Source organism: Lampetra fluviatilis, unplaced genomic scaffold (genome assembly GCF_964198595.1).
Source record: "Lampetra fluviatilis unplaced genomic scaffold, kcLamFluv1.1 SCAFFOLD_1015, whole genome shotgun sequence".
In the NCBI taxonomy this organism is placed as follows: Eukaryota; Metazoa; Chordata; class Hyperoartia; order Petromyzontiformes; family Petromyzontidae; genus Lampetra; species Lampetra fluviatilis.
This window is the reverse complement of record NW_027621690.1, coordinates 5,429-32,101: the sequence shown is the minus strand read 5'-3', so window position 1 is coordinate 32,101 and position 26,673 is coordinate 5,429. Positions and strand designations below refer to the sequence as shown.

The 26,673-nt window shown below is 59.3% G+C and overlaps 1 protein-coding gene across 1 annotated transcript; it reads right to left on the bottom strand.

The window, feature by feature from the left end:
* On the bottom strand, positions 1-22,209 carry LOC144955579 (oxygen-dependent coproporphyrinogen-III oxidase-like). The gene is made up of 6 exons (XM_078885755.1): positions 21,669-22,209; positions 18,942-19,017; positions 10,319-10,465; positions 3,319-3,437; positions 3,134-3,212; positions 1-175 (listed from the first exon to the last, which is right to left on the bottom strand). The coding sequence occupies exons 1-6, from the start codon at positions 22,023-22,025 to the stop codon at positions 33-35; spliced, it is 921 nt and encodes a 306-aa protein (XP_078741881.1). The 5' UTR covers positions 22,026-22,209; the 3' UTR covers positions 1-32.
* Positions 22,210-26,673: the final 4,464 nt, after the last annotated feature.

The following is a 26,673-nucleotide window of genomic DNA, read 5'->3' as shown; positions in this document are numbered from 1 at the left end:
GAGTGAGCGGGTGTAGTGAGTGGCTGTAGGCGTCACCACAGCTTGTAGTGGGTGTAGAGGCCCGGGAAGGCTGTGAGTGCCGCCTGTAGCGTGCGGTGGAAGTGGGTGACATCTTCCTCCACCAGGAAACTCGGAGTCATGTCGGTGCCCCCGCCAAACCACCAAACCGTGCCGCCTGCAGCCACAACAGTCACCACAACAACAACCACAACCACCACAACCATCACCACACAACCACAACCACCACAACCGTCACCACACAACCACCACAACAACCACACCGTGCCGCCTGCAGCCGCAACCGTCACCACACAACAACAACCACAACCATCACCACACAACCACAACCACCACAACCATCATCACACAACAACCACAACCACCACACCGTGCCGCCTGCAGCCACAACAGTCACCACAACAACAACCACAACCACCACAACCATCACCACACAACAACAACCACCACAACCATCATCACACAACAACCACAACCACCACACCGTGCCGCCTGCAGCCACAACAGTCACCACAACAACAACCACAACCATCACCACACAACCACAACCACCACAACCGTCACCACACAACAACCACCACAACCATCATCACACAACCACCACAACAACCACACCGTGCCGCCTGCAGCCGCAACCGTCACCACACAACAACAACCACAACCATCACCACACAACCACAACCACCACAACCATCATCACACAACAACCACAACCACCACACCGTGCCGCCTGCAGCCGCAACCGTCACCACAACAACAACCACAACCATCACCACACAACAACAACCACAACAACCATCACCACACAACAACAACAACCACAACCATCATCATACAACAACAACCACCACAACCATCACCACACAACAACCACAACCATCACCACACAACAACCACAACCATCACCACACAACAACCACCACACAACCATCACCATACAACAACAACAACCACAACCACCACAACCATCACCACACAACAACCACAACCATCACCACACAACCATCACCACACAACCATCACCATACAACAACAACAACCACAACCACCACAACCACCACCACATAACAACCACAACCATCACCACAACAACCACAACCATCATCATACAACCACAACAACCGTCGCCACACAACCACCCACTCACTCACCCACCCACCCACTCACCCACCCACTCACCCACCCACCCACCCACTCACCCACCCACCCACTCACCCACCCACCCACCCACCCACCCACTCACCCACCCACCCACTCACCCACCCACTCACCCACCCACCCACCCACCCACCCACTCACCCACCCACCCGCTCACCCACCCACTCACCCACTCACCCACCCACCCACCCACTCACCCACCCACTCACCCACCCACTCACCCACCCACTCACCCACCCACCCGCTCACCCACCCACTCACCCACTCACCCACCCACCCACCCACTCACCCACCCACTCACCCACCCACTCACCCACCCACCCACCCACCCACCCACCCACTCACCCACCCACTCACCCACCCACCCGCTCACCCACCCACTCACCCACTCACCCACCCACCCACCCGCTCACCCACCCACTCACCCACTCACCCACCCACCCACCCACTCACCCACCCACCCACCCACCCACTCACCCACCCACCCACTCACCCACCCACCCGCTCACCCACCCACTCACCCACTCACCCACCCACCCACCCACTCACCCACCCACTCACCCACCCACTCACCCACCCACTCACCCACCCACCCACTCACCCACCCACCCACTCACCCACCCACCCACTCACCCACCCACTCACCCACTCACCCACTCACTCACACACCCACTCACTCACCCACCCACTCACCCACCCACTCACCCACCCACCCACTCACCCACCCACTCACTCACCCACCCACTCACCCACCCACTCACCCACTCACTCACACACCCACTCACTCACCCACCCACTCACCCACCCACTCACCCACCCACCCACTCACCCACCCACCCACTCACCCACCCACTCACCCACCCACTCACCCACCCACTCACTCACCCACCCACCCACTCACCCACCCACCCACTCACCCACTCACCCACCCACCCACTCACCCACCCACTCACCCACTAACCCACCCACTCACCCACCCACTCACCCACCCACTCACCCACTCACCCACCCACCCACTCACCCACCCACTCACCCACTCACCCACCCACTCACCCACCCACTCACCCACTCACCCACCCACCCACTCACCCACCCACTCACCCACTCACCCACCCACCCACTCACCCACCCACTCACCCACCCACCCACCCACTCACCCACCCACTCACCCACCCACCCACCCACCCACTCACCCACCCACCCACCCACTCACCCACCCACCCACCCACTCACCCACCCACTCACCCACTCACCCACCCACCCACTCACTCACCCACCCACCCACTCACTCACCCACTCACCCACCCACCCACCCACTCACCCACCCACTCACCCACCCACCCACTCACTCACCCACTCACCCACCCACCCACCCACTCACCCACCCACCCACTCACCCACCCACCCACCCACCCACCCACTCACCCACCCACCCACTCACTCACCCACTCACCCACCCACCCACCCACTCACCCACCCACCCACCCACCCACTCACCCACCCACTCACCCACCCACCCACTCACTCACCCACCCACCCACTCACTCACCCACTCACCCACTCACCCACTCACTCACCCACTCACCCACCCACCCACCCACTCACCCACTCACTCACTCACCCACTCACTCACCCACTCACCCACCCACCCACCCACTCACCCACTCACTCACTCACCCACTCACTCACCCACTCACTCACCCACCCACCCACTCACCCACCCACTCACCCACTCACCCACCCACCCACTCACCCACCCACTCACCCACTCACCCACCCACCCACTCACCCACCCACTCACCCACCCACCCACCCACCCACTCACCCACCCACTCACCCACCCACCCACCCACTCACCCACCCACCCACCCACTCACCCACCCACCCACCCACCCACTCACCCACCCACCCACCCACTCACCCACCCACCCACTCACCCACTCACCCACCCACTCACCGTGTTGCTGCTGAATCTCGAAGTAGCGGTAGTTGAAGTGCAGGGTGGGCACGTGGGGGTTGTGTGGGTGGATCACGGAGCTCACCCACTCACCCACCCACTCACCCACCCACTCACCCACCCACCCACTCACTCACCCACTCACTCACCCACCCACCCACCCACCCACCCACTCACCCACCCACCCACTCACCGTGTTGCTGCTGAATCTCGAAGTAGCGGTAGTTGAAGTGCAGGGTGGGCACGTGGGGGTTGTGCGGGTGGATCACGGAGCTCACGCCCATCGCCACAAATGGGTACTGGCCTGCCCGAGCAACAACAACAACAACCACAACAACAACCACCAATAGCACAACAACAACCACAATCAATACCACAACAACCACAATCAAAATCACAACATCCACAATCAAAATCACAACAACCACCAATAGCACAACAACCACAATCAAAATCACAACAACAACATGCAACATCACAACAACAACAAATATCACAACAACAAACATCACAACAACAACAACCACAACAACAACCACCAATAGCACAACAACAACCACAATCAATATCACAACAACAACAACCAATATCACAACAACCAATATCACAACAACAAACATCAAAACAACAACAACCAATATCACAACAACCGCAACAACACAATCAATATCACAACCACAACAACCAATATCACAACAACCAATGTCACAACCACAACAACCAATATCACCACCACAACAACCACTATCACAACTACATCAATATCACAACCACAACAACCACCACCACAACAACTATCAATATGACAACAACCACTATCAACAGAACAACCACGATCAATATCACAATCAATATCACAATAACCACAACCACCACCACCACAACCACCACAACCACTATCACAACTACATCAATATCACAACCACAACAACCACCACCACAACAACTATCAATATGACAACAACCACTATCAACAGAACAACCACGATCAATATCACAATCAATATCACAATAACCACAACCACCACCACCACAACCACCACAACCACTATCACAACTACATCAATATCACAACCACAACAACCACCACCACAACAACTATCAATATGACAACAACCACTATCAACAGAACAACCACGATCAATATCACAATCAATATCACAATAACCACAACCACCACCACCACAACCACCACAACCACTATCACAACTACATCAATATCACAACCACAACAACCACCACCACAACAACTATCAATATGACAACAACCACTATCAACAGAACAACCACGATCAATATCACAATCAATATCACAATAACCACAACCACCACCACCACAACCACCACAACCACTATCACAACTACATCAATATCACAACCACAACAACCACCACCACAACAACTATCAATATGACAACAACCACTATCAACAGAACAATCACGATCAATATCACAATCAATATCACAATAACCACAACCACCACCACCACCACCACAACCACTATCACAACTACATCAATATCACAACCACAACAACCACCACCACAACAACTATCAATATGACAACAACCACTATCAACAGAACAACCACGATCAATATCACAATCAATATCACAATAACCACAACCACCACCACCACAACCACCACAACCACTATCACAACTACATCAATATCACAACCACAACAACCACCACCACAACAACTATCAATATGACAACAACCACTATCAACAGAACAATCACGATCAATATCACAATCAATATCACAATAACCACAACCACCACCACCACCACCACAACCACTATCACAACTACATCAATATCACAACCACAACAACCACCACCACAACAACTATCAATATGACAACAACCACTATCAACAGAACAATCACGATCAATATCACAATCAATATCACAATAACCACAACCACCACCACCACCACCACAACCACTATCACAACCACCACAATGGCCACTAACGCTGCTGATGGCGACGCTGATGATGATGGCGGTGATGGGGGTACCGTTGGCGTCCGGTGTGATGATGGTAGTGATGGTGGTAATGATGATGGTGATGGTAGTGATGGTAGTAGTGATGGTAGTGATGATGGTGATGATGGTGGTGATGGTGGTAGTGATGATGGCGATGGTAGTGATGGTAGTAGTGATGGTAGTGATGATGGTGGTGATGGTGGTAATGATGATGGTGATGGTAGTGATGGTGGTAGTGATGGTAGTGATGATGGTGGTGATGGTGGTAGTGATGATGGTGATGGTAGTGATGGTGGTAGTGATGATGGTGATGATGGTGGTGATGGTGGTAGTGATGATGGTGATGGTAGTGATGGTGGTAGTGATGATGGTGATGATGGTGGTGATGGTGGTAGTGATGATGGTGATGGTAGTGATGGTGATGGTAGTGATGGTGGTAGTGATGGTAGTGATGATGGTGGTAGTGATGATGATGATGGTAGTGATGGTGGTAGTGATGATGGTGATGGTAGTGATGGTGGTAATGATGGTGATGGTAGTGATGGTGGTAGTGATGATGGTGATGATGGTGGTGATGGTGGTAGTGATGATGGTGATGGTAGTGATGGTGGTAGTGATGATGGTGATGATGGTGGTGATGGTGGTAGTGATGATGGTGATGGTAGTGATGGTGATGGTAGTGATGGTGGTAGTGATGGTAGTGATGATGGTGGTAGTGATGATGATGATGGTAGTGATGGTGGTAGTGATGATGGTGATGGTAGTGATGGTGGTAATGATGGTGATGGTAGTGATGGTGGTAGTGATGATGGTGATGATGGTGGTGATGGTGGTAGTGATGATGGTGATGGTAGTGATGGTGGTAGTGATGATGGTGATGATGGTGGTGATGGTGGTAGTGATGATGGTGATGGTAGTGATGGTGGTAGTGATGGTAGTGATGATGGTGGTGATGGTGGTAGTGATGATGGTGATGGTAGTGATGGTGGTAGTGATGGTAGTGATGATGGTGGTAGTGATGATGATGATGGTAGTGATGGTGGTAGTGATGATGGTGATGGTAGTGATGGTGGTAATGATGGTGATGGTAGTGATGGTGGTAGTGATGATGGTGATGATGGTGGTGATGGTGGTAGTGATGATGGTGATGGTAGTGATGGTAGTAGTCATGGTAGTGATGATGGTGGTGATGGTGGTAGTGATGATGGTGATGGTAGTGATGGTGGTAGTGATGATGGTGATGGTAGTGATGGTGGTAATGATGATGGTGATGGTAGTGATGGTGGTAGTGATGGTAGTGATGATGGTGGTGATGGTGGTAGTGATGATGGTGATGGTAGTGATGGTAGTAGTCATGGTAGTGATGATGGTGGTGATGGTGGTAGTGATGATGGTGATGGTAGTGATGGTGGTAGTGATGATGGCGATGTTGGTGGTGATGGTAGTGATGGTGGTAGTGATTGTGGTAGTGATTGTGGTAGTGATGGTGGTAGTGATGGTGGTAGTGATGGTGGTAGTGATGATGGTGGTGGTAATGATGGCAGTAGTGATGGTGATGGTCGTGATGGTGGTAGTGATGGTGGTGGTAGTGATGATAGCGATGGTAGTGATGGTGGTAGTGATGATGAAGATGTTGGTGGTGATGGTAGTGATGGTGGTAGTGATGATGAAGATGTTGGTGGTGATGGTAGTGATGGTGGTAGTGATGATGAAGATGTTGGTGGTGATGGTAGTGATGGTGGTAGTGATGATGAAGATGTTGGTGGTGATGGTAGTGATGGTGGTAGTGATGATGAAGATGTTGGTGGTGATGGTAGTGATGGTGGTAGTGATTGTGGTAGTGATGGTAGTAGTAATGGTATTGATGGTAGCGATGCTGGTGGTGATGGTAGTGATGATGGTAGTGATGGTGGTAGTGATGATGGCGATGTTGGTGGTGATGGTAGTGATGGTGGTAGTGATGATGGTGATGGTGGTGGTAGTGATGGTAGTAGTGACGGTGATGGTCATGATGGTGGTAGTGATAGTGGTGGTAGTGATGACGATGGTTGCGATGGCGATGGTCGTGATGGCGATGGTCGTGATGGCGATGGTCGCGATGGCGATGGTCGTGATGGCGATGGTCGCGATGGCGATGGTCGTGATGGCGATGGTCGTGATGGCGATGGTCGTGATGGTGGTAGTGATAGTGATGCTCGTGATGGCGATGGTCGTGATGGCGATGGTCGTGATGGCGATGGTCGTGATGGCGATGGTCGTGATGGCGATGGTCGTGATGGCGATGGTCGTGATGGCGATGGTCGTGATGGCGATGGTCGTGATGGCGATGCTCGTGATGGCGATGGTCGTGATGGCGATGCTCGTGATGGCGATGGTCGTGATGGCGATGGTCGTGATGGCGATGCTCGTGATGGCGATGGTCGTGATGGCGATGGTCGTGATGGCGATGGTCGCGATGGCGATGCTCGCGATGGCGATGGTCGTGATGGCGATGGTCGTGATGGCGATGGTCGCGATGGCGATGGTCGTGATGGCGATGGTCGCGATGGCGATGGTCGCGATGGCGATGGTCGTGATGGCGATGGTCGTGATGGCGATGGTCGTGATGGCGATGCTCGTGATGGCGATGCTCGTGATGGCGATGGTCGTGATGGCGATGGTCGTGATGGCGATGCTCGTGATGGCGATGCTCGCGATGGCGATGGTCGCGATGGCGATGGTCGTGATGGCTATGCTCGTGATGGCAATGGTCGTGATGGCGATGGTCGCGATGGCGATGCTCGCGATGGCGATGGTCGTGATGGCGATGCTCGTGATGGCGATGCTCGTGATGGCGATGCTCGTGATGGCGATGGTCGTGATGGCGATGCTCGTGATGGCGATGCTCGTGATGGCGATGGTCGTGATGGCGATGGTCGCGATGGCTATGCTCGTGATGGCGATGCTCGTGATGGCGATGGTCGTGATGGCGATGGTCGTGATGGCGATGGTCGTGATGGCGATGCTCGTGATGGCGATGCTCGTGATGGCGATGGTCGTGATGGCGATGGTCGTGATGGCGATGGTCGCGATGGCGATGGTCGCGATGGCGATGGTCGTGATGGCGATGGTCGTGATGGCGATGGCGATGGTCGTGATGGCGATGGTCGTGATGGTCGTGATGGCGATGGTCGTGATGGCGATGGTCGTGATGGCGATGCTCGTGATGGCGATGGTCGTGATGGCGATGCTCGTGATGGCGATGATCGTGATGGCGATGATGGCGATGGTCGTGATGGTCGTGATGGCGATGCTCGTGATGACGATGCTCGTGATGGCGATGGTAGCGATGGCGATGCTCGTGATGGCGATGCTCGTGATGGCGATGCTCGCGATGGCGATGGTCGTGATGGCGATGATCGTGATGGCGATGCTCGCGATGGCGATGGTCGTGATGGCGATGCTCGTGATGGCGATGGTCGTGATGGCGATGGTCGTGATGGCGATGCTCGTGATGGCGATGCTCGCGATGGCGATGGTCGCGATGGCGATGCTCGTGATGGCAATGGTCGTGATGGCGATGCTCGTGATGGCAATGGTCGTGATGGCGATGGTCGCGATGGCGATGCTCGCGATGGCGATGGTCGTGATGGCGATGCTCGTGATGGCAATGGTCGTGATGGCGATGGTCGCGATGGCGATGCTCGTGATGGCGATGGTCGTGATGGCGATGCTCGTGATGGCGATGCTCGTGATGGCGATGGTCGTGATGGCGATGGTCGTGATGGCGATGGTCGTGATGGCGATGGTCGCGATGGTCGTGATGGCGATGGTCGTGATGGCGATGGCGATGGTCGTGATGGCGATGGTCGTGATGGCGATGGTCGTGATGGTCGTGATGGCGATGGTCGTGATGGCGATGGTCGTGATGGCGATGCTCGTGATGGCGATGGTCGTGATGGCGATGCTCGTGATGGCGATGATCGTGATGGCGATGATGGCGATGGTCGTGATGGCGATGGCGATGGTCGTGATGGTCGTGATGGCGATGCTCGTGATGACGATGCTCGTGATGGCGATGGTAGCGATGGCGATGCTCGTGATGGCGATGCTCGTGATGGCGATGCTCGCGATGGCGATGGTCGTGATGGCGATGATCGTGATGGCGATGCTCGCGATGGCGATGGTCGCGATGGCGATGGTCGCGATGGCGATGCTCGCGATGGCGATGCTCGCGATGGCGATGGTCGCGATGGCGATGGTCGCGATGGCGATGGTCGCGATGGCGATGCTCGCGATGGCGATGCTCGCGATGGCGATGCTCGTGATGGCGATGGTCGCGATGGCGATGGTCGCGATGGCGATGGTCGCGATGGCGATGGTCGTGATGGCGATGGTCGCGATGGCGATGCTCGCGATGGCGATGCTCGTGATGGCGATGCTCGCGATGGCGATGCTCGTGATGGCGATGCTCGTGATGGCGATGGTCGCGATGGCGATGGTCGCGATGGCGATGGTCGCGATGGCGATGGTCGTGATGGCGATGGTCGCGATGGCGATGCTCGCGATGGCGATGCTCGTGATGGCGATGGTCGCGATGGCGATGGTCGCGATGGCGATGGTCGCGATGGCGATGGTCGCGATGGCGATGGTCGCGATGACGATGGTCGTGGTCGCGATGGCGATGGTCGCGATGGCGATGCTCGCGATGGCGATGCTCGCGATGGCGATGCTCGTGATGGCGATGCTCGCGATGGCGATGCTCGTGATGGCGATGGTCGCGATGGCGATGGTCGCGATGGCGATGGTCGCGATGGCGATGCTCGCGATGGCGATGCTCGCGATGGCGATGCTCGTGATGGCGATGGTCGCGATGGCGATGGTCGCGATGGTCGCGATGGCGATGGTCGCGATGGCGATGGTCGCGATGGCGATGCTCGCGATGGCGATGCTCGTGATGGCGATGGTCGCGATGGCGATGGTCGCGATGGCGATGGTCGCGATGGCGATGGTCGCGATGGCGATGGTCGCGATGGCGATGCTCGCGATGGCGATGCTCGCGATGGCGATGGTCGCGATGGCGATGGTCGCGATGGCGATGGTCGCGATGGCGATGGTCGCGATGGCGATGGTCGCGATGACGATGGTCGTGATGGCGATGGTCGTGATGGCGATGGTCGAGATGGCGATGGTCGTGATGGCGATGGATGTTACCGTTGGCGTCTGGAGTGATGTCGCGACCTCTGCTCCTCATCTGTGCGGCGGCTTCGGGAGGTAGGTGGCCCCGAACGACGGACACGTTCACCCCGGCCTTCTCAAACACCCGCCCCTCCTGAAGCACGCACGTCACCCCTCCACCACCTGCGGGAGGGGCGGGGCACGGAACGACGGACACGTTCACCCTCTCATGCAGGAGGGTGGTGGGGGCGGAACGACGGACACATTCACCCTCTCCTGCAGGAGGGTGGTGGGGTGGAACAACGAACACATTCATCCTCTCCTGTAGGAGGGGGGGGGGGGTGGGGCGGAACGACGGACACATTCACCCTCTCCTGTAGGAGGGTGGTGGGGTGGAACAACGAACACATTCACCCTCTCCTGTAGGAGGGGGGGGGGGGTGGGGCGGAACGACGGACACATTCACCCTCTCCTGCGGGAGGGGGGTGGGGCGGAACGACGGACACATTCACCCTCTCCTGCAGGAGAAGGTGGGGCGGAACGACGGACACATTCACCCTCTCCTGCGGGAGGGGGTGGGGCGGAACGACGGACACATTCACCCTCTCCTGCAGGAGGGGGTGGGGCGGAACGACGGACACATTCACCCTCTCCTGCGGGAGGGGGTGGGGCGGAACGACGGACACATTCACCCTCTCCTGCAGGAGGGGGGTGGGGCGGAACGACGGACACATTCACCCTCTCCTGCGGGAGGGGGTGGGGCGGAACGACGGACACATTCACCCTCTCCTGCGGGAGGGGGTGGGGCGGAACGACGGACACATTCACCCTCTCCTGGGGGGGGGGGGGTGGGGCGGAACGACGGACACATTCACCCTCTCCTGCAGGAGGAGGTGGTCACGGAACGACGGACACATTCACCCTCTCCTGGGGGGGGGGGGGGTGGGGCGGAACGACGGACACATTCACCCTCTCCTGCAGGAGGAGGTGGTCACGGAACGACGGACACATTCACCCTCTCCTGCAGGAGGGGGGGGGGGGCGGAACGACGGACACATTCACCCTCTCCTGGGGGGGGGGGTGGGGCGGAACGACGGACACATTCACCCTCTCCTGCAGGAGGGGGTGGGGCGGAACGACGGACACATTCACCCTCTCCTGCAGGAGGAGGGTGGGGCGGAACGACGGACACATTCACCCTCTCCTGCAGGAGGGGGTGGGGCGGAACGACGGACACATTCACCCTCTCCTGCAGGAGGAGGGTGGGGCGGAACGACGGACACATTCACCCTCTCCTGCAGGAGGAGGGTGGGGCGGAACGACGGACACATTCACTCTCTCCTGCGGGAGGAAGGTGGGGCGGAACGACGGACACATTTCACCCTCTCCTGCGGGAGGGGGTGGAGTGGTCACGGAACGACGGACACATTCACCCTCTCCTGCAGGAGGAGGGTGGGGCGGAACGACGGACACATTCACCCTCTCCTGCAGGAGGAGGGTGGGGCGGAACGACGGACACATTCACTCTCTCCTGCGGGAGGAAGGTGGGGCGGAACGACGGACACATTCACCCTCTCCTGCGGGAGGGGGGTGGAGTGGTCACGGAACGACGGACACATTCACCCTCTCCTGCGGGAGGGGGTGGGGCAGAACGACGGACACATTCACCCTCTCCTGCGGGAGGGGGGTGGGGCGGAACGACGGACACATTCACCCCTCTCCTGCAGGAGGAGGTGGGGCAGAACGACGGACACATTCACCCTCTCCTGCAGGAGGGGGTGGGGCGGAACGACGGACACATTCACCCTCTCCTGCAGGGGGAGGGTGGAGCGGAACGACGGACACATTCACCCTCTCCTGCGGGAGGGGTGGGGCGGAACGACGGACACATTCACCCTCTCCTGCGGGAGGGGGTGGGGCGGAACGACGGACACATTCACCCTCTCCTGCGGGAGGGGGTGGGGCGGAACGACGGACACATTCACCCTCTCCTGCGGGAGGGGGTGGGGCGGAACGACGGACACATTCACCCTCTCCTGCGGGAGGGGGCGGCGCGGAACGACGGACACATTCACCCTCTCCTGCGGGAGGGGGCGGCGCGGAACGACGGACACATTCACCCTCTCCTGCGGGAGGGGGTGGGGCGGAACGACGGACACATTCACCCTCTCCTGCGGGAGGGGGCGGCGCGGAACAACGAACACATTCACCCTCTCCTGTAGGAGGGGGGGGGGTGGGGCGGAACGACGGACACATTCACCCTCTCCTGCGGGAGGGGGTGGGGGCGGAACGACGGACACATTCACCCTCTCCTGCAGGAGAAGGTGGGGCGGAACGACGGACACATTCACCCTCTCCTGCGGGAGGGGGTGGGGCGGAACGACGGACACATTCACCCTCTCCTGCAGGAGGGGTGGGCGGAACGACGGACACATTCACCCTCTCCTGCGGGAGGGGGTGGGGCGGAACGACGGACACATTCACCCTCTCCTGCAGGAGGGGGTGGGGCGGAACGACGGACACATTCACCCTCTCCTGCGGGAGGGGTGGGGCGGAACGACGGACACATTCACCCTCTCCTGCGGGAGGGGGTGGGGCGGAACGACGGACACATTCACCCTCTCCTGGGGGGGGGGGGGTGGGGCGGAACGACGGACACATTCACCCTCTCCTGCAGGAGGAGGTGGTCACGGAACGACGGACACATTCACCCTCTCCTGGGGGGGGGGGGGGGGTGGGGCGGAACGACGGACACATTCACCCTCTCCTGCAGGAGGAGGTGGTCACGGGAACGACGGACACATTCACCCTCTCCTGCAGGAGGGGGGGGGGGCGGAACGACGGACACATTCACCCTCTCCTGGGGGGGGGGTGGGGCGGAACGACGGACACATTCACCCTCTCCTGCAGGAGGGGGTGGGGCGGAACGACGGACACATTCACCCTCTCCTGCGGGAGGGGGGTGGGGCGGAACGACGGACACATTCACCCTCTCCTGCAGGAGGAGGGAGTGGGGCAGAACGACGGACACATTCACCCTCTCCTGCAGGAGGGGGTGGGGCGGAACGAAGGACACATTCACCCTCTCCTGCAGGGGGAGGGTGGAGCGGAACGACGGACACATTCACCCTCTCCTGCGGGAGGGGTGGGGCGGAACGACGGACACATTCACCCTCTCCTGCGGGAGGGGGTGGGGCGGAACGACGGACACATTCACCCTCTCCTGCGGGAGGGGGTGGGGCGGAACGACGGACACATTCACCCTCTCCTGCGGGAGGGGGTGGGGCGGAACGACGGACACATTCACCCTCTCCTGCGGGAGGGGGGCGGCGCGGAACGACGGACACATTCACCCTCTCCTGCGGGAGGGGGTGGGGCGGAACGACGGACACATTCACCCTCTCCTGCGGGAGGGGGCGGCGCGGAACGACGGACACATTCACCCTCTCCTGCGGGGAGGGGGTGGGGCGGAACGACGGACACATTCACCCTCTCCTGCGGGAGGGGGGCGGCGCGAACAACGAACACATTCAACCCTCTCCTGTAGGAGGGGGGGGGTGGGGCGGAACGACGGACACATTCACCCTCTCCTGCGGGAGGGGGGGTGGGGCGGAACGACGGACACATTCACCCTCTCCTGCAGGAGAAGGTGGGGCGGAACGACGGACACATTCACCCTCTCCTGCGGGAGGGGGTGGGGCGGAACGACGGACACATTCACCCTCTCCTGCAGGAGGGGGTGGGGCGGAACGACGGACACATTCACCCTCTCCTGCGGGAGGGGGTGGGGCGGAACGACGGACACATTCACCCTCTCCTGCAGGAGGGGGTGGGGCGGAACGACGGACACATTCACCCTCTCCTGCGGGAGGGGGTGGGCGGAACGACGGACACATTCACCCTCTCCTGCGGGAGGGGGTGGGGCGGAACGACGGACACATTCACCCTCTCCTGGGGGGGGGGGGGTGGGGCGGAACGACGGACACATTCACCCTCTCCTGCAGGAGGAGGTGGTCACGGAACGACGGACACATTCACCCTCTCCTGGGGGGGGGGGGGGTGGGGCGGAAGACGGACACATTCACCCTCTCCTGCAGGAGGAGGTGGTCACGGAACGACGGACACATTCACCCTCTCCTGCAGGAGGGGGGGGGGGCGGAACGACGGACACATTCACCCTCTCCTGGGGGGGGGGGGGTCGGGGCGGAACGACGGACACATTCACCCTCTCCTGCAGGAGGGGGTGGGGCGGAACGACGGACACATTCACCCTCTCCTGCAGGAGGAGGGTGGGGCGGAACGACAGACACATTCACCCTCTCCTGCAGGAGGGGGTGGGGCGGAACGACGGACACATTCACCCTCTCCTGCAGGAGGAGGGTGGGGCGGAACGACGGACACATTCACCCTCTCCTGCAGGAGGAGGGTGGGGCGGAACGACGGACACATTCACTCTCTCCTGCGGGAGGAAGGTGGGGCGGAACGACGGACACATTCACCCTCTCCTGCGGGAGGGGGGTGGAGTGGTCACGGAACGACGGACACATTCACCCTCTCCTGCAGGAGGAGGGTGGGGCGGAACGACGGACACATTCACCCTCTCCTGCAGGAGGAGGGTGGGGCGGAACGACGGACACATTCACTCTCTCCTGCGGGAGGAAGGTGGGGCGGAACGACGGACACATTCACCCTCTCCTGCGGGAGGGGGGTGGAGTGGTCACGGAACGACGGACACATTCACCCTCTCCTGCGGGAGGGGGGTGGGGCAGAACGACGGACACATTCACCCTCTCCTGCGGGAGGGGGGTGGGGCGGAACGACGGACACATTCACCCTCTCCTGCAGGAGGAGGTGGGGCAGAACGACGGACACATTCACCCTCTCCTGCAGGAGGGGGTGGGGCGGAACGACGGACACATTCACCCTCTCCTGCAGGGGGAGGGTGGAGCGGAACGACGGACACATTCACCCTCTCCTGCGGGAGGGGTGGGGCGGAACGACGGACACATTCACCCTCTCCTGCGGGAGGGGGTGGGGCGGAACGACGGACACATTCACCCTCTCCTGCGGGAGGGGGTGGGGCGGAACGACGGACACATTCACCCTCTCCTGCGGGAGGGGGTGGGGCGGAACGACGGACACATTCACCCTCTCCTGCGGGAGGGGGCGGCGCGGAACGACGGACACATTCACCCTCTCCTGCGGGAGGGGGTGGGGCGGAACGACGGACACATTCACCCTCTCCTGCGGGAGGGGGGCGGCGCGGAACGACGGACACATTCACCCTCTCCTGCGGGAGGGGGTGGGGCGGAACGACGGACACATTCACCCTCTCCTGCGGGAGGGGGCGGCGCGGAACGACGGACACATTCACCCTCTCCTGCGGGAGGGGGCGGCGCGGAACGACGGACACATTCACCCTCTCATGCGGGAGGGGGCGGCGCGGAACGACGGACACATTCACCCTCTCCTGCGGGAGGGGGCGGCGCGGAACGACGGACACATTCACCCTCTCATGCATGGTGGTGAATGGTGGTGAGTGTAGTGGTGGTGAGCATGGTGGTGGTCAGTGGTGGTGGTGAGTGGTGGTGGTGAGTGGTGGTGGTGAGTGGTGGTGGTGAGTGGTGGTGGTCAGTGGTGGTGGTGAGTGGTGGTGAGTGGTGGTCAGTGGTAGTGGTGAGTGGTGGTGGTGAGTGGTGGTGGTGAGTGGTGGTGAGTGGTGAGCATGGTGGTGGTCAGTGGTGAGTGTGGTGGTGAGTGGTGGTGGTGAGTGGTGGTGGTGAGTGGTGATGGTGAGTGGTGGTGGTGAGTGGTGAGTGGTGGTGAGTGGTGGTGGTGAGTGGTGGTGGTGAGTGGTGGTGAGTGGTGGTGGTGAGTGGTGGTGGTGAGTGGTGGTGGTGAGTGGTGGTGGTGAGTGGTGATGGTGAGTGGTGGTGGTGAGTGGTGGTGAGTGGTGGTGGTGAGTGGTGGTGGTGAGTGGTGGTGAGTGGTGATGGTGAGTGGTGGTGAGTGGTGGTGGTGAGTGGTGGTGGTGAGTGGTGGTGGTGAGTGGTGGTGAGTGGTGGTGGTGAGTGGTGGTGGTGAGTGGTGGTGAGTGGTGGTGGTGAGTGGTGGTGGTGAGTGGTGGTGAGTGGTGGTGGTGAGTGGTGGTGAGTGGTGGTGGTGAGTGGTGAGCATGGTGGTGGTCAGTGGTGAGTGGTGGTGGTGAGTGGTGGTGGTGAGCGGTGGTGAGTGGTGGTGAGTGGTGGTGGTGAGTGGTGGTGGTGAGTGGTGGTGGTCAGTGGTGGTGGTGAGTGGTGGTGAGTGGTGGTCAGTGGTAGTGGTGAGTGGTGGTGGTGAGTGGTGGTGGTGAGTGGTGGTGAGTGGTGAGCATGGTGGTGGTCAGTGGTGAGTGTGGTGGTGAGTGGTGGTGGTGAGTGGTGGTGGTGAGTGGTGATGGTGAGTGGTGGTGGTGAGTGGTGAGTGGTGGTGAGTGGTGGTGGTGAGTGGTGGTGGTGAGTGGTGGTGAGTGGTGGTGGTGAGTGGTGGTGGTGAGTGGTGGTGGTGAGTGGTGGTGGTGAGTGGTGGTGGTGAGTGGTGATGGTGAGTGGTGGTGGTGAGTGGTGGTGAGTGGTGGTGGTGAGTGGTGGTGGTGAGTGGTGGTGAGTGGTGATGGTGAGTGGTGGTGAGTGGTGGTGGTGAGTGGTGGTGGTGAGTGGTGGTGGTGAGTGGTGGTGAGTGGTGGTGGTGAGTGGTGGTGGTGAGTGGTGGTGAGTGGTGGTGGTGAGTGGTGGTGGTGAGTGGTGGTGAGTGGTGGTGGTGAGTGGTGGTGAGTGGTGGTGGTGAGTGGTGAGCATGGTGGTGGTCAGTGGTGAGTGGTGGTGGTGAGTGGTGGTGGTGAGCGGTGGTGAGTGGTGGTGAGTGGTGGTGGTGAGTGGTGGTGGTGAGTGGTGGTGGTGAGTGGTGGTGGTGAGTGGTGGTGGTGAGTGGTGGTGGTGAGTGGTGGTGAGTGGTGGTGGTGAGTGGTGGTGGTGAGTGGTGAGAGTGGTGGTGGTGAGTGGTGGTGGTGAGAGTGGTGGTGGTGAGTGGTGGTGGTGAGTGGTGGTGGTGAGTGGTGGTGAGTGGTGGTGGTGAGTGGTGGTGGTGAGTGGTGAGAGTGGTGGTGGTGAGTGGTGGTGGTGAGAGTGGTGGTGAGTGGTGGTGGTGAGTGGTGGTGGTGAGAGTGGTGGTGGTGGTGAGTGGTGGTGGTGAGTGGTGGTGGTGAGAGTGGTGGTGGTGAGAGTGGTGGTGGTGAGTGGTGGTGAGTGGTGGTGGTGAGTGGTGGTGGTGAGTGGTGGTGGTGAGTGGTGATGGTGAGTGGTGGTGGTGAGTGGTGGTGAGTGGTGGTGGTGAGCGGTGGTGAGTGGTGGTGGTGAGTGGTGGTGGTGAGTGGTGGTGGTGAGTGGTGGTGGTGAGTGGTGGTGGTGAGTGGTGGTGGTGAGTGGTGGTGGTGAGTGGTGGTGGTGAGTGGTGGTGGTGAGTGGTGAGTGGTGGTGGTGAGTGGTGGTGGTGAGTGGTGGTGGTGAGTGGTGGTGGTGAGTGGTGGTGGTGAGTGGTGGTGGTGGTGATGGTGAGTGGTGAGTGGTGGTGGTGAGTGGTGGTGGTGGTGATGGTGAGTGGTGGTGGTCAGTGGTGAGTGTGGTGGTGAGTGGTGGTGGTGAGCGGTGGTGAGTGGTGGTGAGTGGTGGTGATGGTGAGTGGTGAGCGGTGGTGAGTGGTGGTGAGTGGTGGTGAGTGGTGGTGGTGAGTGGTGGTGGTGAGTGGTGGTGAGTGGTGGTGAGTGGTGGTGAGTGGTGAGTGGTGGTGGTGAGTGGTGAGTGGTGGTGGTGAGTGGTGAGTGGTGGTGGTGAGTGGTGGTGGTGAGTGGTGGTGGTGAGTGGTGGTGGTGAGTGGTGGTGGTGAGTGGTGGTGGTGAGTGGTGGTGGTGATGGTGAGTGGTGGTGAGTGGTGGTGGTGAGAGTGGTGGTGGTGAGTGGTGGTGAGTGGTGGTGGTGAGTGGTGGTGGTGAGTGGTGGTGGTGAGTGGTGGTGAGAGTGGTGGTGGTGAGTGGTGGTGAGTGGTGGTGGTGAGTGGTGGTGGTGAGTGGTGGTGGTGAGTGGTGGTGGTGAGTGGTGGTGGTGAGTGGTGGTGGTGAGTGGTGGTGGTGAGTGGTGGTGGTGGTGATGGTGAGTGGTGGTGGTCAGTGGTGAGTGTGGTGGTGAGTGGTGGTGGTGAGCGGTGGTGAGTGGTGGTGAGTGGTGGTGAGTGGTGGTGGTGAGCGGTGGTGGTGGTGATGGTGAGTGGTGGTGAGTGGTGGTGAGTGGTGGTGAGTGGTGGTGGTGAGTGGTGGTGAGTGTGGTGGTGAGTGGTGGTGGTGAGCGGTGGTGAGTGGTAGTGAGTGGTGGTGGTGGTGAGTGGTGGTGAGAGTGGTAGTGAGTGGTGGTGGTGGTGAGTGGTGGTGAGTGGTGGTGGTGAGTGGTGGTGAGTGGTGGTGAGTGGTGGTGAGTGGTGGTGAGTGGTGGTGAGTGGTGGTGGTGAGTGGTGGTGGTGAGAGTGGTGGTGGTGAGTGGTGGTGGTGAGTGGTGGTGAGTGGTGGTGAGTGGTGGTGGTGAGCGGTGGTGAGTGGTAGTGAGTGGTGGTGGTGAGTGGTGGCGCCGCTCACCACCAGGGCGACTCCACTGCTCCACCCGGAATTTCTTCCCCCCCTCCCCCTCCACCTCCTCCAGCGCACGGCACACCTGGCGGGGTCACGGGAGTCACGGGGGGGGGTCACGGGTGAGGGTCACGGGGGGGGGGGGGGGGTCACGAGGGGAGGGTCACGGGGGGAGGGTCACGGGGGGGGGTCACGGGTGAGGGTCACGGGGGGGGGGGGGGGGTCACGAGGGGAGGGTCACGGGGGGAGGGTCACGGGGGGGGGTCACGGGGGGAGGGTAACGGGGGGGTCACAGGGGGAGGGTCACGGGGGAGGGTCACGGGGGGGGGTCACGGGGGAAGGGTCACGGGGGAGGGTCACGGGGGGAGGGTCACGGGGGAGGGTCACGGGGGAGGGGGTCACGGGGGGAGGGTCACGGGGGGGGGGGGGTCACGGGTGAGGCGGGGGGGGGTGAGGCGTGGGTGAGGCGTGGGGGTGAGGCGTGGGGGTGAGGCGTGGGTGAGGCGTGGGGGTGAGGCGTGGGGGTGAGGCGTGGGGAGAGTGTAGATAAGACCGACCGCAAGTCTCTTATCTTCTCGTTGAAAAGTGATGACATCTTCAGGAGGTTTCAACAGCCAGCCATTGCCTCACTCGCACACCCAACTACCCACCCACTCACTCAGTCAGTCACTCACTCACTCACCATCCCTCCTCACTCACCCACTCACCATCCCTCCTCACCCACCCACTCACCATCCCTCCTCACCCACTCACTCACCCAACTACCCACCCACCCACTCACTCAGTCAGTCACTCACTCACTCACCATCCCTCCTCACTCACCCACTCACCATCCCTCCTCACCCACCCACTCACCATCCCTCCTCACCCACTCACTCACCCAACTACCCACCCACCCACTCACTCAGTCAGTCACTCACTCACTCACCATCCCTCCTCACTCACACACTCACCATCCCTCCTCACCCACCCACTCACCATCCCTCCTCACCCACTCACTCACCCAACTACCCACCCACTCACTCAGTCAGTCACTCACTCACTCACCATCCCTCCTCACCCACCCACTCACCCAACTACCCACCCACCCACTCACTCAGTCACTCACTCACTCACCATCCCTCCTCACTCACCCACTCACCATCCCTCCTCACCCACCCACTCACCATCCCTCCCCACCCACTCACTCACCCAACTACCCACCCACCCACTCACTCAGTCAGTCACTCACTCACTCACTCACCATCCCTCCTCACTCACCCACTCACCATCTCTCCTCACCCACCCACTCACCATCCCTCCTCACCCACTCACTCACCCAACTACCCACCCACCCACTCACTCAGTCAGTCACTCACTCACTCACTCACCATCCCTCCTCACTCACCCACTCACCATCCCTCCTCACCCACCCACTCACCATCCCTCCTCACCCACTCACTCACCCAACTACCCACCCACCCACTCACTCAGTCAGTCACTCACTCACCCACTCACCATCCCTCCTCACTCACCCACTCACCCACCTACCTCACTCACTCCGTCTGCAGCTCCATGATGAACTCCTCACCCAGCCACCCACTCACTCACCCAACAACCCACCCACTCACCCAACTATCCACTCACCCAACTACCCACTCACTCAATCACTCACTCACCCACTCACTCACCCACTCACTCAGTCACTCAGTCACTCACCCAGTCACTCACCCAGTCACTAACCCAGTCACTAACCCAGTCAGTCACTCACCCACTCACTCACTCAGTCACTCACCCACCCACTCACTCACTTCGCTCAGTCACTCGCTCAGTCACTCACCCACTCACTCAGTCACTCGCTCACCCACTCACTCAGTCACCCACTCACTCAGTCACTCACTCGCTCACCCACTCACTCAGTCACTCACTCAGTCACTCACTCGCTCACCCACTCACTCAGTCACTCACCCACTCACTCATTCACCCACTCACTCACTCACCCACTCACCTCGGCCTGCAGCTCCATGATGAACACCTCCATCCGACTCCTCACCCACTCACTCAGTCACTCACTCAGTCACTCACCCAGTCACTCACCCACTCACTCACTCACTCACTCAGTCACCCACTCACCCACCCACTCACTCACTCAGTCACTCACTCACTCAGTCACCCACTCACCCACCCACTCACTCACTCAGTCACTCACTCACTCAGTCACCCACTCACCCACCCACTCACTCATTCACCCACTCACGTCACTCATTCACCCACTCAGTCACTCACCCACTCACTCACCCACACACCTCGGCCTGCAGCTCCATGATGAACACCTCCATCCGACTCCTCACCCACTCACTCAGTCACTCACCCAGTCACTCACCCACTCACCCACTCACGTCACTCAGTCAGTCACTCACCCACCCACTCAGTCAGTCACTCAGTCACTCACTCACGTCACTCAGGCACTCACCCACTCACTCAGTCACTCACCCACTCACTCATTCACTCACCCACTCACTCACCCACTCAGTCACTCACAGTCCACTCACCCACTCACTCACCCACTCACTCACTCACCCACTCACTCACCTCAGCCTGCAGCTCCATGATGAACACCTCCATCTGACTCCTCACCCACTCACTCAGTCACTCACTCAGTCACTCACCCACTCACTCAGTCACTCATTCACCCACTCACTCAGTCACTCATTCACCCAGTCACTCACCCACTCACCCACCCACCCACTCACTCACCTCAGCCTGCAGCTCCATGATGAACACCTCCATCCGACTCCTCATGGCGCCGCGAGTTGCACGAAGCGCCTCCACTCCGCTAACAGGAGGCGCCATGAACTCGCGCCACTCCGTCTCCTCCTCCTCCTGCTTCTTCGTCGTCTTCGTCGTCGTCGTCTTCGCAGTCGCCATCTCGGCCGGAGGAGCCCAACGCGAGGCCGCCACCGCCACGGCCACTGAGGCGGTCACGGCTCCGACGCCGATCCACCTCAGCAGCCGCCGCCCGCCGCCTCCTCCACCACCTTGCCCGGCAGAGCCACTCAGGCGAGCCCGGGGGGCCCGAGGCGAGAGCAGGCCGCGTGCGGCGAGGCGAAGCATGGCGCGGCACCGGGAAGGTTTATCGCCTCAGAAGACGCGAGGGGAATGACACCCGGAGGGAGGGAGGGAGAGAAGAGAAGGAGACCCTCGGACGCCCGCGAACGTTGCCTCAACGTCGCCTCAACGTCCGCGCGAGCGCTTAACCTCACCACCCTCGCCGAACTTTCCCGCCAATTGCGACGCGCGCGCGCGAGCGGCGGGGGCGGGGCTGGGGGTGGAGAAGGCGGGGACTAGGCTGCGATTGGACGAGGCCATGGGGGGGGGGGGGGGGAGGGTTAATAACTCCTCCCCTTTATATGCAAATGACGTTCCCGCCCACGCCCAGCCAGTGTTAAACCACGGAGCGTTCGCCCCGCCTACTTTAACCTAATTTATTCAAGGACACGCCCCCCCCCCTCACACATCGCTCCTAGCCCCGCCCCCAAACCTGTAACAGCACTTGCCCCTACAGCCTGCTAGAGGCTACACGGGGGAGCTTTGTCTGTGTGTGTCACAACACTTGCCCCTACAGCCTGCTAGAGGCTACCTGGGGGAGCTTTGTCTGTGTGTGTAACAGCACTTGCCCCTACAGCCCTGTTAGAGGCTACACGGGGGAGCTTTGTCTGTGTGTGTAACAGCACTTGCCCCTACAGCCTGCTAGAAGCTACACTTGCCCCTACATCCTGCTAGAGGCTACCTGGGGGAGCTTTGTCTGTGTGTGTGTAACAGCACTTGCCCCTACAGCCTGCTAGAGGCTACACGGGGGAGCTTTGTCTGTGTGTGTGTAACGGCACTTGCCCCTACAGCCTGCATGAGGCTACCCGGGGGAGCTTTGTCTGTGTGTGTGTAACAGCACTTGCCCCTACAGCCTGCTAGAGGCTACACGGGGGAGCTTTGTCTGTGTGTGTGTAACAGCACTTGCCCCTACAGCTTGCTAGAGGCTACACGGGGGAGCTTTGTCTGTGTGTGTGTGTGTAACAGCACTTGCCCCTACAGCCTGCTAGAGGCTACACGGGGCAGCTTTGTATCTGTGTGTGTGTAACAGCACTTGCCCCTACAGCCTGCTAGAGGCTACCCGGGGGAGCTTTGTCTGTGTCTGTGTGTAACAGCACTTGCCCCTACAGCCTGCTAGAGGCTACCCGGGGGAGCTTTGTCTGTGTCTGTGTGTAACAGCACTTGCCCCTACAGCCTGCTAGAGGCTACCCGGGGCAGCTTTGTATCTGTGTGTGTGTAACAGCACTTGCCCCTACAGCCTGCTAGAGGCTGCCCGGGGCAGCTTTGTATCTGTGTGTGTGTAATAGCACTTGCCCCTACATCCTGCATGAGTCTACCTAGGGGAGCTTTGTTTGTGTGACAGCACTTGCCCCTACAGCCTGCTAGAGGCTACCCGGGGGAGCTTTGTATCTGTGTCTGCGTGTAGCACTGCAAGCGGTACGAGCTCAACGCAAGTGAGTCACGGTCTGCGCTCTTTATTCAACTCCTTCTGAACGTTGCAGACGCGTCGTGAGCACCGCACGGATGGACACAGCAACAGACTTCCCACATCTTATAATAATTGGTTCTTTACCCTTCTACCTGGCAACAAAACTGACACCTTTTTTACAAGGAGTCATGTTTGCATAGACCGCAATACCTGCGGTCATAATACAAACAAAAGAACATAACTCTGATAATGTTATGCACTGTCCTTAAAGTTGATTGATCCACACCCGAGACAGCTTTACACACATCTTCTTGGTTCTTTCGGTAAAAGTCCCGTAGAAGGGAAGTATAATACTGCTAGGAACAAAGTCGACCAGACCACCAATAGATTAATGTGTCCGTCCGTCCGTCCGACTGTCCGTCCGTCCGACAAGATGGCCGCCCGCCCCCCCCTGCGATACGTGAACTAAATGAACTTAACAAGATGGCCGCCCGCTCCCCCTGCGATCTAGATGAACTTAACAAGATGGCCGTCGCATCCGGCGCAGCCAATCACATCGCCTGTTGCAATCCTTGCTCTGTGGGCGCGCGAGTCAGTGGGGAGGGCGGTGTGGACGTCATCGCTCACCCCCCATGCACAAATCATTTTCTTTTTAACTCCTCTATACCCGGTCGATATCCCTGTACCGGTATTTGTATTATTCCTACCAGCCCACCCCGCAGGGTCCTGTTAAAATAAGTATAACCAGTAAAAACAACGTTTTTCACGAACTTTAATTGTCACGCACAACGAGTCTGTGTGCAAAATGTCAGCTCGATTGGATCACGGGAAGTGGGTTGAAAAACGACCGAAAGATTTGCACGGTCCTAAGCAAGCAAGCGAACTTAATAAAAAGGATTTTAAAAAGTATAACCCGTAAAAACAAAGTTTTTCACTATAAATCCTTTATATGCGTGGCGGCTAGAGCCCTCTCGTCCTCTGGCTTGAGATGGCTGCCACCTATGGGTCAGATGATTGCCTGCCACCCTTAAGCAATTGGTGATTAAATATAATATTTTTGTCCTAAAAAGTGTAACATTTTGGAAAAAAAAATTCACGAACATTAATTGTCACGCACAACGAGTCTGTGTGCAAAATGTCAGCTCGATTGGATCACGGGAAGTGGGTTAAAAAACGACCGAAAAATTTGCACGGTCCTAAGCAAGCAAGCGAACTTAATATAAAGGATTTAAAAATAAAAAAATAAAAATAAAGTAGCACTAGTCGCATTCCTGTATTTCCCATAAATATGCTAAATTCCTCTTGATATGCAAATTATTTTGTCAAGGCGCTCTTCCTCCTCCCTCCCAGCTTAAATAGACGCTCCAAGCCTTAGGACGTGTCATTCAGACTGTCTCATCGACAGACCTGTTCTTCACCTGAAGACGGCTGCTTGCGTTGTGGCCGAAACGTCGTGAGAATTGTTTTATTATGTTTAATTTTTATAATTTTATAATGTTTTATTTTTATAATTTTATTGTGTTTTATTTTTTTTATTTTATTGTGTTTTATTTTTATTATTTTATTATGCTTTATTTTTATTATTTTATTACTTCCCTTCTACGTGACGACTTTACCGAAAGAACCAAGAAGATGAATCCCTGCAGTCACGAAAGAAGCTTTAAATCGACACTTCCCACAGACATTCCTCGGACATTGCCCAAGACACCACAGACACATTCCCTCCTCCTACTCCTCACAGCGCCGAGTGACACACATACAGATTCCGATCGCCGCCACCACCACCACCACCACCTCCCTCTCCCGCCCCTCCCCGCCGCCACCACCACCTCCTCCTCTCCCCCCACATGAGCCCAGCCCACGCCCGCCTCACCGCGCCCGGCACCAGCATCGTAGCCACGGCCGCCCTCAGCCTGGGCAGCCGGCAGTAGAGCAAGAGGGGCGACAACAAGGCCCGTGCCAGGCCGCCCAGAGCCACGCAAACCGGCGCCGCCCATCGCCACTCCCCTCCCGACGCCCCCGTGCCCTCGCCGCCCCGGATGGCTCCGTGCGCTCCCAGGATCGCGAGGGGCGCCAGGCACAGCGCCCAAAGGCCGCAAAGCATCTGGGCCGTGCGCAAGGCCCGCGTCTCCAGCCGGCGCTCGCGGCCCACGTAGCCCGGCAGCTCGAAGGGGCTCCTGAAGGCCAGGAGGCCGCCGCTGCCGCTGCCGCCGCCGCGGATGTCCGCGCTCGGAGCCTCGGCCCGGCTCAGGCGAGACAGGAAGGTGGCGGCCGTGACTTTGATGGAGGGGCGGTGGTTGTCGTCGACCGGGTGGCGGCGAGTGGCAGCGGCGGCGGCAGCGGCGAAGGGGAAGGGCAGAAGGCCGGAGCCGTTGCCGGCGGCGGCCGTGGTGGTGGCGGCCGAGCGGGAGGAGCGGTGGGGGGGCGGCCGCGGGGCCCACGAGAGGCCCAGGGTGGAGACGCGGCAGCGGCGGCGGCGGGCCGCGGAGGCCACGCGCCAGTAGGCGGCCGCCATGGCGACGGCGGGCCCCGCGAAGGAGACGAGAGCCACCAGGAGGGTGTAGACGCGCACGGATGTGGCCCACGGGGCGGCTGCCGTGCCGACGTTGGCGTCGGCACTGCCGGGGACGGTGGTGGTGGCGGCGGCGTCGCCGCGAAGTTCTCCGTTGAGCCGTGCGAGCGGCCTAGGCCTAGTGGTAGGGCTTGCGGTAGGACTAGCGGTAGGCCTAGCGGTAGGACTTGCGGTAGAACTAGCGGTAGGGCTTGTGGTAGGACTTGCGATAGGACTAGCGGTAGGACTAGCGGTAGGTCTTGTGGTAGGACTAGCGGTAGGCCTAGCGGTAGGCCTAGTGGTAGGACTTGCGGTAGGACTTGCGGTAGGACTTGCGATAGGACTAGTGGTAGGACTAGCGGTAGACCTAGCGGTAGGCCTAGCGGTAGGACTAGCGGTAGGGCTAGCGGTAGGACTTGCGGTACAACTTGCGGTAGGACTTGCGGTAGGGCTTGTGGTAGGGCTATCGATAGGCCTAGCGGTAGGCCTATCGGTAAGGATAGAGGTCAGACCGGCGGTCAGGCTATCGGTGTTGACATCGGCGGTAGTCAGCCTAGCCAGGCCCGTAGAATTCCCGTCCCCGGCAGCTGCACCGCCAACTCCGTTGGCGACACTCCGGCGGGCGGACATCTCCCCGGTGAGGTTGGTGGCAGCGGTGGAGACTTGCTGCTGCTGCTGCTGCTCCTGCGGCCGCG

Coding starts and splice junctions, on each gene's coding strand:
- LOC144955579 (XM_078885755.1), bottom strand. CDS start 22,025: ATGCTTCGCCTCGCCGCACGCGGCCTGCTCTCGCCTCGGGCCCCCCGG. Junction 10,466..18,941: donor GCAGTGGAGTCGCCCTGGTG/GTGAGCGGCGCC, acceptor CCCCTCCCGCAG/GTGGTGGAGGGGTGACGTGC. Junction 176..3,133: donor CGAGATTCAGCAGCAACACG/GTGAGTGGGTGG, acceptor TTGTGGCTGCAG/GCGGCACGGTTTGGTGGTTT.